The following is a 13,262-nucleotide window of genomic DNA, read 5'->3' as shown; positions in this document are numbered from 1 at the left end:
TGCTGTCCTTCGAAACACACTGCGTTAGATCCATACAATTGCCACCTTCCTGCACCTCCGGCTTTGTCGCTTACTGCACGAGGCGGGACACGTGCCAGCCTCTTAAACTTTCTGCGAACACGCCCCTGCAAAGTTCCGAGGATTCATATACACACACACCTATCTATCCATTCCAAGGCGCGTAGGGGATATTTATAGTTGCATTTACGGCGAGTACATGAAACTAACTATACAGATTACACGTCAAATGTCTATATTAAGTTATGCCACGTTGTGGTGTTTTTGCATTGCTCTGGTCATAACAGCACTTTTGCAAGCAAGCTTTAAAAAAAGCATATGCAGGAAAGATCTGGCGGGGTGATAGCAATTATAATGCTGCGGCCAAACTGCTCCAGGAGTCGCACCAGGATTTTGAGTTATTTGAAAAATGTCGTCCTTGCTCTCCAGCAGTCTTTGCAATCGCCGCAGGGGCAGGCGGAGGGCGAGAGACGCAAACCCACTCTCTGCAGGCTTAGCTTACCTGGCCTCGGAGTGCCCCGGGCGCCACTGCCGCGGCTGTAAATTCAGCCCTCCCCTGCCAGCACCTAGCCGCCACTGTCTGGTTCAATATACATCACCGATTCCCGCATACACAGTAATGCTGCTGTTTCCTCTTACTGAATGTAACTGTGCATGTAGTGTTTGCTTCTGGTCCGTTCCCCCCCTCCTCCACTACCTGGGTCTTGTTATTCTTCCACCCACTTCATGCTTGGTCCGTGTTGCTTATGTCCTTGGCATTATCTTAACCCATTTCTTATACATTTCTTTTGACTGCCGTTCTAGTTTTTTTTCTGTCTCGTCCTCTTTCCTGATGGTTTTGCCACTGTTCGCTATTTTATTTCGGACTATTTTCCCGGTCATACATACGTCTTTCTTCTGTTCTGTCCACACCCCCCCCCCCCCCCCCCCCCCCCTTCCAGTCCTTGTACATCTATCTGGTCGCTGCTGCGACCGTCCTGCAGCACTTGGTGGCTTTGCCTCTTGGCATTCAGTTATCCTTCCCAGGCCTCCTTCTAAGCTCACCTGTTACCCTTTTATTCCCACAACCGTTTCCCTGTTTGACCCAGGTTCTGATTTTCTTGCTACTGCTCTAGCCCCATCACCAATTTTCTCTCGGCTGTCACCCGGCTGCCCTGCACCTTGCGCCTGCCCTCTGCCCCAGGTGCTACCTGCTCCGATAACTCTCCCTGCGCTGGCGCCTGCCATGCCGTCCCTCCCTGCCCTGCTCTCTGTGCTGCTCCTCCCGCCCCGGGGCCTCACCTGTGCTTGTGTGTGCGTGTGGGGGAGGCTCCCTCCCTCGGGCGCACACATGACCGCACAGGCACAGCCCCTGCCCCGGGGCGCCCGTGATGCAGGCCGAGCTGGCGGAGCTGCGCAGCCGGGGCACGGCTTGAAGCAGGCAGCCCACCCCCGCCAGGTGTGCGTCTGGCACGACATGGTAAGTGTCTCCTCGGCCCCCCGAGGGAGGGTGTTCGGATTTGCCCCCACCTCCCCGGTATTGGGATAGACGCGCAGGTTGGCAGCGCCCCGGATGACAATGGGCGCACGGCCCCTTTAAGGGGCGGCTGTGCCTCCCGGTAGCTGAAGGTCATTAAAACACAAAAGCGCTCGGCGCCGCGGTCCAATATAGCGCATGCGCCCTGGCCCGAGGACTGGGCGCACATAGCGAGAGGAAGGCAATATGGCGAGGATGCCTGGCAGCGCGGACTGTGGCACCGGCCCGGCGGCTGCAGCAGGGGGCGCCGGGGGAGGGGAGCCCGGCCCGGGCGAGCAGCACCCCCGCCTCCTCCTGCTTCCGCAGCCCGGCAGCGCAGGGGAGGAGGAGGAGGAGGAGGAAGAAGAAGAAGAGGAGGAGGAGGAGAACGACGACATCCAGGAGGTGCGAATACCGGGCAATGATGATGATGAGGACGATGACATCGAGGAGCTGCTGGACGACGACTACGATGAGCTGGAGAGCAGCCGCGAGCCTGACCTGCTGGATGAAGAGGAGGAGGATGAGGGCATGGCCCTGGAGTGGGAGGAGGGTATCCTGCAGCCGGGTGGGCAGCTGGCCCCGGTGCGCAGCCTGGCTGAGCAGGATGGGACCCAGGACCCTGGCACTCTACCTTCCTCCTCCACGTCCGTCTCTGCGTCCGCGCTGGAGGCGGAGGAGCTGCTGCTTCTGCACCAGCTGCAGCAGCAGCACCAGCCCCCGCGGCCGCCGGAGCGCGCGCGGCTCAGCGAGAACACGCGACTGGCCACGCGCTACGCGGTGCGCATCTTCCGCGAGTACCTGAGCGAAAAGGCGCAGAGCCCGGACTTCGAGCGCATGGACAAGGCGGCGCTGTGCCGCGTGCTGCGCTCCTTCTACGCAGAGGCACGCTCCAAGAGTGGTCAGCTGTACAGCAAGAGCTCACTCATCAGCATCCGCTCTTCTCTAAATCGCTACCTCAACGAGCCCCCCTTCAGCCGGACTCTGGACCTGACCAAGGATCCCGAGCTGCGCGCTGCCAACCTGACCCTGGCTGCTGTTATCCGGCGCCTCGAGGAGCAAGGCGCTGGGCCTGTGGTTCAGAAGCAGGCTATTACCCGCTCTGACCTCCGCCGCCTCTACACATCCAATGTTTTTAGCATACAAACCCCATTCGGCTTACTCAATAAAGTCTGGTTTGAGGCCTGTATGTACTTCTGCACGCGGGGCCGTGAAAATCAGCGTGAGCTGCAAGAGGGCTCCTTCGGCCTTGCTATGGACGAAGATGGGAGAAAGTTTGTCTACTTTAAGGCGCTTGGGCCTTACCATAAGTCACGCTCATCATCTTGGAGCAAGAAGCGGACTGAAGGCAGTGGAGGGGGCACAGCGCTGGGCAATCCCAGCAGTGACGAGGAAAACCTGCCACGCATGTATGAAACGGGCACTGAGTTTTGTCCATATGCCAGCTTTGTCAAGTACCTGTCCAAGCGCAACCCACTTTGTCGAGCTTTCTTCCAACGGCCTCGTGACCACTGCAGTGAGAGTGATGTTACCTGGTATGAAAACAAGGCCATCGGCAAGAACCTACTTGGCACCCGCATGCAGATGCTCTCCAAGGCTGCCAAGCTTTCCAAGACCTACACAAACCATTGTATTGGTGCTGTGTCTGTAGCCACCCTCAATAGCATTGCAGGCATTGGCACTCGGCTTGGCCCACCATACCTGCTGGACGTGGCAACTGCAGCCCTCAATGGTACTCGCTACCAGAACCGACCACTTCAGGGCAGTAACGCACCCTATATACTGCCCAAGCCCAGCAGTACACTAGACACCAAGCATGAGGTGGCTGTTGCCATCAAACGCACAATGTACGATCCAGTGCAAGTGTACTGTGGGGACCCTGGTCCACCTTCCCCCAAAAGACTGTGCCTTCGCCCCCCACCGCTACCATCCTCAGACTCTGGTGACTGCCTACTGGTGTTGTCCGTTAAAGGTGAAACCCAGCAGCTTCCTTTGCTCTCCATTCCACCCCCAGCCATTGCCAACAGTGCTCCCCAAACCAACGGGCATGCTGTGCATACACCACCTGCCATAGTGTCCTCTCCACTTGTCATCTCACCCGCACAGGTAATGGCATCTCCTTCTGTTCATTTTCATGATTCCTCAGCATAGATTTTAACATTGCAGGGCCTTTCTACTACTTTCATGGAAATACAGGAAATCCCAAATAAGTCATGACAAAGCTCAACTGTACCTATTAGGACAGTATGTAAACTTTAAAATCACACTTTCTTGATCATAAGTCTGTCTTTGAAACCGTATGCACTACAATGCCTTTTCATACTTAATTTACTCGTGTTTTTAGACTGTAGAAAATGGCAGCACATTCTTCTTTGCTCATCGTTGTCAACTGACGAATACTTTTTCACCACTTAATTAAGGAGAAGCGAAAAGGCTTCTTGGTGTGGGTTGCTTTATTTCTGTCCTATTGCATTCTTTGCTTGGTTTGCGGGTGTTCACTCCTCGAGGTATACATTTCACCTGTAAACTGCCTTCAAAAGAAGGTGCTTTTCATTTAGATGTATATCTCCTATTTTATAGCGGTTCAGGGAATGCTAGATTACGTGTAAAATAAACATAGAATGCACACTTACTGAAAAAAGGTGATCACTGTCCTTATCTGACATTCTCTATAAGCCTAAAAGGCAAAATGATAAAGATGTTGGGCATCTAGCACATATAGAGCAGGCATCTGCCCCTAATGGCATTACTATAAATTGGTTTCATTGTAAATTTGAGTAAATGAAACTGCTAAATATTGAAATTGATTACAGATATGGCAGGTGAGTATAAAGAAGTGCACAAAAGATACTAATTCGTCAAAATCTAGTGGATCCACATTGTTTCAAGAGAACTCTACCACAGCAAATTCCTGTTTGTTTGGTGAGCAGCGGGGCCCTTCAACGACCTGATGCTCGCTGTAGTGTGAGCAGAGAGTACGGAAATGGGGGTCGGGGGCATTCCTGCTTCGTTGGAAATGTCAGGTAGCCTTTCTGTGCAGGAAGGGAGGTGTAGAGGCTGTAGAAGTCTATAGTGTGTCAAAATAGCCTATCTCATTGCATTCTCAAATCAGTTAGCCCTTGGACATTATGGCAGAGTTCTGAAATTGGTGCTTGAAAGTTGTTCTTCAAAGCTGTTTTACTAGAATTTATGAACATTGATGGTGGCCAAGTACAGGCCCTCAATCCTGATGCAGCAGCTGCCTTGCTAGATACGTTTATCGTTGCATTGTTATTCCGAGTCCTATGAGCTCAGAAGCCTGGTCGGGTGTGTGGGTGTAAGTTAAACAAAAGCCATTGGCTCTATCCCGATGGAAGGGGTGTGGATCAGTCTTGGCTTGTTTGGCTCAGCAGTGAAGCAATCTTTGTCAGCAGATGACAAGCTCTCTCCTGCCCAGGCACTAATGTGTGCTTAAAGGGAAGCTGAGTGCCACACACTTGAGTGCAGTGAACCTGCCATCCGTTTTATTTTTTAAAACTATTCACTATACATTTATCACTGCTGTATGGTCGCTTGTTGAAGCTTTTGTCATGACGTGTGCTAAAAGTTGTGCTCTCCCTAAAGACTCCTGTAACCAGAGCCAATCTTGTTTTGAGAGAGAAGTAACCTGTTATGTTGAGGAGACGTGCAGCTTTCCCTAATAGCCACTAAGCAGGATCTTCTACTTGTTTGACCCAGAAAGCCGAATTACGTAAACCATGTCTTAGGCCAGCAAAGGAGCATCGTTTCTAAAAACAAACACTGCTCTGTGTGTACTAGGGAAGTTCTCTACATTCGTTTTGGAATTAATAGTGGTCTGGCAACATGTGATCGACTATGCAGGAGCCTTTTAGATTTGACAGTGAAGCAGGGATTTTTGCATAGTAAACACGTTGGAATTGTCTTTTTGTTTCTGAAACTCAGTTGTTAGTGGCCCATTTAAAGTTCATGCCTAGATGGTGCCAGTTGGTATATATATTTTTTTAAGTGGCGAGGTGTAATACCTGTTCCTAATTCCAATATTCTATCCCAAACGCTTTAAGGCTAGATCAGGTGAATTCTTTCTGTGATATCACTTGGAAAAATGTAGCCATTTTGTGCCCGATCCACAGACTCTGTTTTGGAGCAGGTAGCAGTTTATGTACTACAAAATGCATTTCACACGTGAGTGGAGATCTCTGCCTTTCCCCATCTCTTCTGTACAGAGTTTCGATACAGGTGCGGAAATCTCGTCACCAGGGTTAGTGGGTACAAATGGGGGATATATAATACAAAATGGAAGGGGTTAAGAGAAAATTAAGGATGGTCTTAGGAGGTAATATGCTGGTATAATTGTACTACAAGCCTAGGCTTGGAGTAAGTCACGTACCACACATACCAACCACTGATACAGAAGCACCCTCACATAGAAAGTGATTAAGACAGGGAATTAAACTAATGCCCATGGATTTTATGTTCAGCAATGTAAATTATATGTATGTATATTTTAGTGACTAAGCCAGGAAGTATAATTAAAGAGTGTTTCTTTTTTTGTAAGTGTAATAATACTTTAACAAAATACTTAAACTTTTTAATGTATTAGCTTAATCAAAGCAAATGTTAAATTAACATTATAGTTGAGAGAGAATTTCAGTGACAACGTAATGTTTTAAACATACAAAAAACACTGAAATTCTCCAGTTATCGTTAGCTGTAATAACTATAGCTTGTGCCCTAACGTAACTATAGCTCGCACCCCTGCCATGAAGTTTTCTCATCGATATGCCCATTGTAAGTGTTGCAGTGCTATTAGCAATCATGTCGTAGAAGAGGTCATGAGTGATGTAATATGTGGGATAATTAGCAGTGCATGGTGAGAGCGCAGGCTATAGTTACCTTCGGGCACTAGCCATAGTTACCAGACATAACTAGAGCTTTTGAATTTCAGTGGTTTTGCACGTTTAAAACGTCACTGAAATTCTCACTGAACTACGTCAGTTTACCCTTTGTTTTCTTTTCAGTGAAATTCTAAGTTTATTTATTAATAGTAAATGAAATATAATAACAATTCCTATCTATAACATCACATAAAAATGTGCGTTTTCAGTGGGTTTTTTTTTGAGGGAGGGAGGGGTAAGGTAATAGTTTAACATACGTAAAGCCAACCTGAAGGCAGCCATCTCCCTGTCTCACACAGCCTTTAGCTGTGCGTGACTTTGGGTTGGCCGCAGAGCCTGGTTTCGAGGCAGGCTCTGCATCCAACCACCATGCAGGCATTCAACCCCATGCTACACACTGCCTTGGCTACAAGACAGCCAGTCCCTGTGGACAACCCACGCTGTGCACAGCAAAGTCACCCAGAGTCAGCCAATCCCACACTGCACATTGGCCTAGCTGGCAGCCATGCCCTGGGTCTACCCTTTGTGGTAGCCAACTCCACTCTGTGCACAGCCTCTGGCCGTGCGCATCAGCGGATTGACTGCAGAGCATGGTCCATGGCCAGACCTTGCTCCACCCCCCTGCCGACAGCCAACCCCCATGCCACACATGGCTTTTGGCTTGCGCAATGTAGAGTTGGCCTTCGAACCGCTGGGTCCCCATACCACTGGGCATTTTTATTTTAAAGAGGCGGGGATGAGTGCCTCCACCCCCGAGCCTTAATCACCCTGGGGATCCCATTCCCCAGGGCCGATTCCAATAAAAAAGGTGAGTGGGAGGGCATGTAGCCCCACCTAATAAAGTCTGTTGTAGCCCTGGGGGAGCCCACCCCCTTTGCCAAAACATAATTAGGAGCATGGGGGCACATATCCTCACCTCCTGGACCTTAATAGGCCCAGAGACCCCATCCCCTAGGTCTGAATTGGAATAAAGAGGGTAGGGGGGGGAGGTTCCCTCCTTGAGCCCTATTAGGACCCAAGACCCTATCCCCTTGGCCAAATGCTGTTATGAAGACGGGCACCCCTATCCCTGAGCCTATTGGGGCTCTGGGGGCCCCAATCCTCTGGAACATTTCTAAATAGGTGGGTGCCCCAGCCCTCACCTGAGGGGGAGTCCCAGGGAGCCAGTGGCTCGAGCCAGCTCAACGCATGATGTGAGAGTGGGCATTGCTCCCACGTGGGGGGAGAAACTGTTTTCTGCTTGCTACCTCCGGTTAGGAGCAACGACTGTTCTGTGGGCAAGGAAACAGAAGTGTTGACTGCTCGTGCCTGGTGGAAGATGTAGAAATGCTCCCAACAGGTGGGAGAAAAAAGTGGGGTAGGGAAACTACTTTGTTCTGCAGATGTTCTCCTTGGGGCAGAGTAACAGATCTGTCCCTGAGGGATGGATAATAACAATAAAAGATGCCTCCAATAGGCCAGTAATTGCCACTGGAATTCCTAGGCTAGCATTTTGGAGGTGGTAGCCACCTTCATTCAATGGATTACCACAAAGTGCAAATGGATTAGCGCATAGTGCCTGTAGCGCATAGTGCCTGTGAGTGCAATCATGCCAGGATCAGAATTTTGCAAGGATTGTCACCTACCATAGATGTTTTCAATATTCCAAAAATTCCCACCAAAATGCCTATCAGAACACATACTGTAAAAATCGAAATATATAGAAATATTGACATTCTAAAAGTAAAAAGTGCTTTAAAAAAAAATCTCTGAAAAAGAACGAATAAAAATACAGTGAATTTAAAACTTGTTATTAAAAACAAAAGTTAAACCCCCTTGTCAAAAAGTACAATTGGCCTTCATACTCTGCTGTTTGATTCTGGGGAGTATGCAGGATTTTTTGCTAAGACCAATCTATCTTGATTCTTTAAACCATATACCCTCTTTTTAGGTTGAGTGCGTAAGCACTCTGACGTGTTGTAAGTATTGTGAGCTTTTAACCACACCCACCGCACGCCCATCACTATAATTTGTTCACGGGCTTCCCTTTCAAAAATCCTTTATCAGTGGTAAATGCTTTGTTTGTCCCTCCTTGGGGCGGTTTGGTTACCGACTTGGACATCAACCCTGTTACATGGGTAATTGCATGTTTGCTGATATGTTTGACGGAGCGAACTTCATTTTCTTTTTGTATTTCTCCTTCGCATTCACACTCATGGCAGCCGTGGCGTTTTGAATCAGCACGCCTATGTCAACTGTTTTACTTTTCATTTTCAACTTATGTGGCAAGAAAAGTCCAGTTAGGAATTTACAACCCTAATAGTTCCAACCCGAGCAAATGTGAGACCCATTGCATTGCAAATGTTTGTTATATACAAATCCTCTGTTGACAATTCTGTAATCAGCTAAACACAAAACCAGGATCTAACACGAGTCCGAATAGATGTGTCTTAAAGTGTACGCTCAGTTCATGGATTGATCCTCATTCTCTACAATTTCATCACTACAATGTTAGAATTAACAAAAATATTTAATCCACTCACTTCAAATATATTGAAAGAATAAGGACAATTATCCAAAATGCTCCCTGCACCTCTGAATATGTGAACCATGTTGGACTGTAGGAGCAAATTTCCCAGACAAAGCATTTACAATTTTTTTTCACTGACACTAATAAAAATAAACTTTCTCCAACAAGAAGAGCCTATCACTTAATGCTAGCCTTTAATCTTGACATAAATCTGAGACCACCAGTGTTATGATACAAGTTGTAGGGATATTCAGCTTGTAGCTGAAATACTCCTAAAATTCCTTATCCACACTACAATATTATGTATTATCTTACTTGGAGGTTATCACAACTTCCTCTGTCAAAAAAAACATACTTTTACCCTCATCATACTCCTATAAATTGTATTTATTGTTATGAAGAGCTTCTCAACACATCTCATGTAAACCAACAAGGTTAGGGACACCCAGTCACTCTAGCCTTGTTCTCCTTTTAATTTTAAAGGCCTACAACTGCTTCTCTGCCTTCTACTTTCACAGAAGAGACCCTTTTCTTTGAGGCCCGTATGGAATTCCAGTTGACACGGACTTTCCCTGTGTTGAGTTGTCTAGTGGACAAAGAGCACAAATATAGAGTAAATATGAAATAAAACGATCTTACCAGCAGCCCACAAAATAGCCTACTTTGGGATAAAACCAAGCTGAACTTCAGACTTTAACAAAATAAAATTAAACATTTTTCTGCATAGCAATTTACCCAAAATGCCAATCCCCCTTTAAAAGTGATCACAGGTCGCGGGATGCTGTTCACGCAGCATTCTTCTAATTTTTCATGAATATGATTGTGCTTTTGATTAACTGACATTTGCCATTGAATGGCAATTGAACACAATGTCTGCCTTTGACTTTGTTGCTTGGCACAAATTGCGGTCTCTGTTTCTCTTACAGACTATTTGAACTTTCCTACAGCAGTTCTGCAAGAAAGTGTAAGGGTATGTTGACGGGAGAGGAGAGTGAGTGTGGACACATGATTGTGTTTTGCCAAGTGCCTGTGAGAATCTGAGTCCCCATTGCCCTTGTGGTTTGTTGTTTAAAGGTTGGTATGATGTGCGTATGTTAAATGTTGGGTATGTATTCATTGTTTCCTGTTACTTTTTTTGCAGAGTACGTTTGTGCAGTGTGCCTGAGGTTGTGTAATGACTCTTGACTAGGCTAGGAAACAGGCGTTTTCCCTCGGACATTCCAGCACATTCTCTTTTTTTCTAGAAGGTCCTATAGTAGCTTCATTGACTATTTCCTTATTGATATCAGGATATGGCATGAAATTAAGGATATTAAAGCGGGAGACCATTGCTACAGTGATCATTTCCCCCTTTTGTTGGAGTGGGATAGGTGGTTTGCTGAGACTGAGCCAACAAAGCAAGCCGAGAGAGTCACGCCCACCCTGGAGGTGGCCAGTAATCAACGTGCATTAAGATGGGAGACTTTTATGAACAAAGGTGTCTTGGTAGCCCACATGTCTGATTTGGTTTTGAGATTTTGCAGCTCCCAGTACTTATTCTGCCGATCAGACCATAGCTAAACACATTGAGTTTTTTGCTTCTCTGAAGGCTCTTTTAATTAGAGAAAACCGGGAAAGGGGGAGGCCCAGATTAGTTAAATCAAATCCATGGTTTAACAATGCTTGCAGGAGAGCCAAAAGCGTCCTTTTGAAAGCACTTAAACAAGGGGATACACCTGCTATAGTAACGGCAAGGTGCGACTATGCGGATGCAATCAAGTTTAGCAAGGTGCAGTGGGTGGAGGATATATGGCAAGAATTGTTCGTAGCAGCCAGGGATTGAAACACAAGGCGTTTTTGGACCCTGGTTTCTAATGAAGGAAGGAATTTGAGCCTTAAGCCTGACTGCCCTATTCCCCCAAATACTTGGGTCTCCTATTTGACCAAACTCCATAGCCAGGATTCCGACTTTTTAGTGAGTACAGAGGAGGAGCTTATGGCTGGGATTGACTGGGCAGGTGCTATTGCACCTTTCACTATGAAAGAAACTTACAGCTATTAGGGCCCAATAACTAGGAAAAGCTCCAGGGTTAGATGGGATTCCATCTGATTTGTATAAGTCTGATCTGACATTATGGGGCCCTTATATCAATACAGTTTCAAATGCTATCTTGGAGAGTAATATCTTTCTGCACTCGTGGAAGGGTGCAATAATTGTCCCCATTTATAAAAAAGGGGAGGGCCAAATTTCCCTGGGAAATTATAGACCGATTAGCTTTTTAGATAACCTACAAAAAAAATCTTTTCTTTTCAGGTGTTGGGAAGGCTTAGGACCTGGATTGAAGAAAATGGGGCTTTGAGCCATTTTCAGGCGGGTTTTAGGCAGGGGACGGCCACGATGGACCAGATCTTTCGCTTTCTCACAATAAAATGGAAGGTGGCGGACCTGGATGGTGGCAGGCTCTTTGTCTCCTTTGTTGATCTTAGATCTGCTTTTGATCTGGTCTCCCGTCCCAAGTTGTGGGAGACTTTGGCCAAAATTGGAGTCCCGGGTCCATTGTTACATTTGATTAGGGAACTGTACTCATATAGCTTTGCCAGAGTAAGGCGGGGGAAAGATAAAGAGCTATCTGACGAGTTTCCCCTGCAGAAAGGCGTTAGACAAGGATGTGTATTAGCGCCAACTCTTTTTTTTGCTTTTCATAAATGCGTGTATTCCATACTTGCTCAATACCCAAAATGATGCACCGAAATCAAGACACCATGCCTGTTGTTTGCTGATGATACCTTGCTCTTATCCCAAACCGCCTCTGGATGATCTAGGCTTTAGGAAAACATTTCAGATTTTTGCAAGGATTATGGTTTACAAATAAATTGCACCAAAACCAAATGTATGGTATTTGGTGACCCAAAATTTAGATTAAAGAAAAAAATACTTCTTGATGGTGAGGTTCTTGAACTTGTCAGTGATTTTGATTATTTGGGAATTAGGTTAGACCGCTCCCATAATTGGACATCACAACTGTCAAAATCCGTTATGTCCCTCAAACAAAAGACAGGAGGCATTTTGAGATTTGCTGCTAAAACGCCCGCCTTTCCCATTACACTTGCAATGGATATTTACAAAGTGCAAGGTAGAGCAGGCGTTCTATATGGTGCCGAGCTCTGGTGGCATGTCAAACTCCATGATATAGGAAGAGAAGAAAATCTCTTTATTAAGGCCCTGCTAAAAGTTCCATCAAGTTCTCCAACTTGCCTATCCGGGTGGATCTAAACTTAGATTCTATTGTAGATATTGCTGCTCTGCGAACGCTGCAATATAGGATTCAGATTTGGTCCACAGTAGCGTTGGATCCTTACAGAACATGGCTAACCGAACTTTTAAGAGATTCTCAGGTTGATAAAATCCCATGGTGCAAGTATGTAAAAAGGTTTTTTTTTAAACTTGGGTTGGGGTCTTATTGGGTGGACCCCTTGAATCTTCCAAAAAATGCCCCCCCAGATGTTGAAGGATGCATATTGGGAGAATGTACATACTTTAACTCTAGCAGCTGTCTCCTCGGGTAGTATGACAGCTTCTTATCTTTTTAGTGTCACTATGAGTTCAAGCACTTGTTGGATATTATTACACACCCAGTGGCGCGCGCACTTTATTTAAGATTTAGACTGGGATCCTTACCAGGGCGCGATATTAAAGCTAGATGGAAGCAATCTACTAGTTTGTCAAATTCTTGCCCGATGGGATGCAATACCAGGGAAACTATTAGTCACCTTTTATTCCACTGTCCAGCATTTTAAAGGCAAAGGGCTCATTGGATAAGACCCCTTTGTAAGATCATGGGCATCAGAGACCGCCACTCGGACCTTAAGATCTGTAGTACAAATACCCATGGGCTGGGGGTGTGCACTGCGTCAAATGTTTTAGCAGCTATACGGCGGTATAGAGCAGGTTTTATAAATTTATACAACATGTATTTAAGGGTAGCGAATGTGTTTTCGATTGCCTACTATTTTAAATTTTAGGTTTTGAATATATGCTTTTATTATATTAAACTTTTTTTTCAACATTGGAAGAAAATTCATAGGTTTTGAGAATTTTAGATATATTTGCTCAAGTCTTATTTTGTGTTTGTCCAAAATTGGATTCTCAGACAATCATTTAGTATAGGCTCTCAAAATTACAAGGGAATAATCCATACATATTCTCGATACAGACCTTTGGTGCGTGATTCTCATACCCTGGATGTTGGTAAAGTGAAATTTCTTAGCTTGAAGATCCCACCATTTTTACTGTGATTATTTATTATTTTATTTTTATATATGCTTTTGTGAATTTGGTCTTATGTTTGTATTTGTATTGCTTTTA

The 13,262-nt window shown here is 46.1% G+C and overlaps 1 protein-coding gene across 8 annotated transcripts in view; it reads left to right on the top strand.

Moving 5' to 3' along the window:
* KCTD1 (potassium channel tetramerization domain containing 1) overlaps window positions 1-13,262 on the top strand; it is a 322,274-nt gene that overhangs the window by 229,101 nt on the left and 79,911 nt on the right. The window contains exon 1 of one of the 8 annotated variants that reach the window (XM_069220055.1): window positions 1,325-1,477. The exons of 6 other annotated variants lie outside the window; for them this stretch is intronic. In XM_069220055.1, the coding sequence (XP_069076156.1) occupies window positions 1,349-1,477 (129 nt within the window). In that variant the 5' untranslated portion in view covers window positions 1,325-1,348. Of the gene's footprint in view, window positions 1-1,324; window positions 1,478-1,660; window positions 3,620-13,262 lie in introns of those variants that run through there. One more of the 8 variants, XM_069220054.1, reaches the window with a different exon arrangement.

This window comes from Pleurodeles waltl, chromosome 2_2 (assembly GCF_031143425.1).
Source record: "Pleurodeles waltl isolate 20211129_DDA chromosome 2_2, aPleWal1.hap1.20221129, whole genome shotgun sequence".
In the NCBI taxonomy this organism is placed as follows: domain Eukaryota; kingdom Metazoa; phylum Chordata; class Amphibia; order Caudata; family Salamandridae; genus Pleurodeles; species Pleurodeles waltl.
This window is presented reverse-complemented; position numbering and strand designations above follow the sequence as displayed.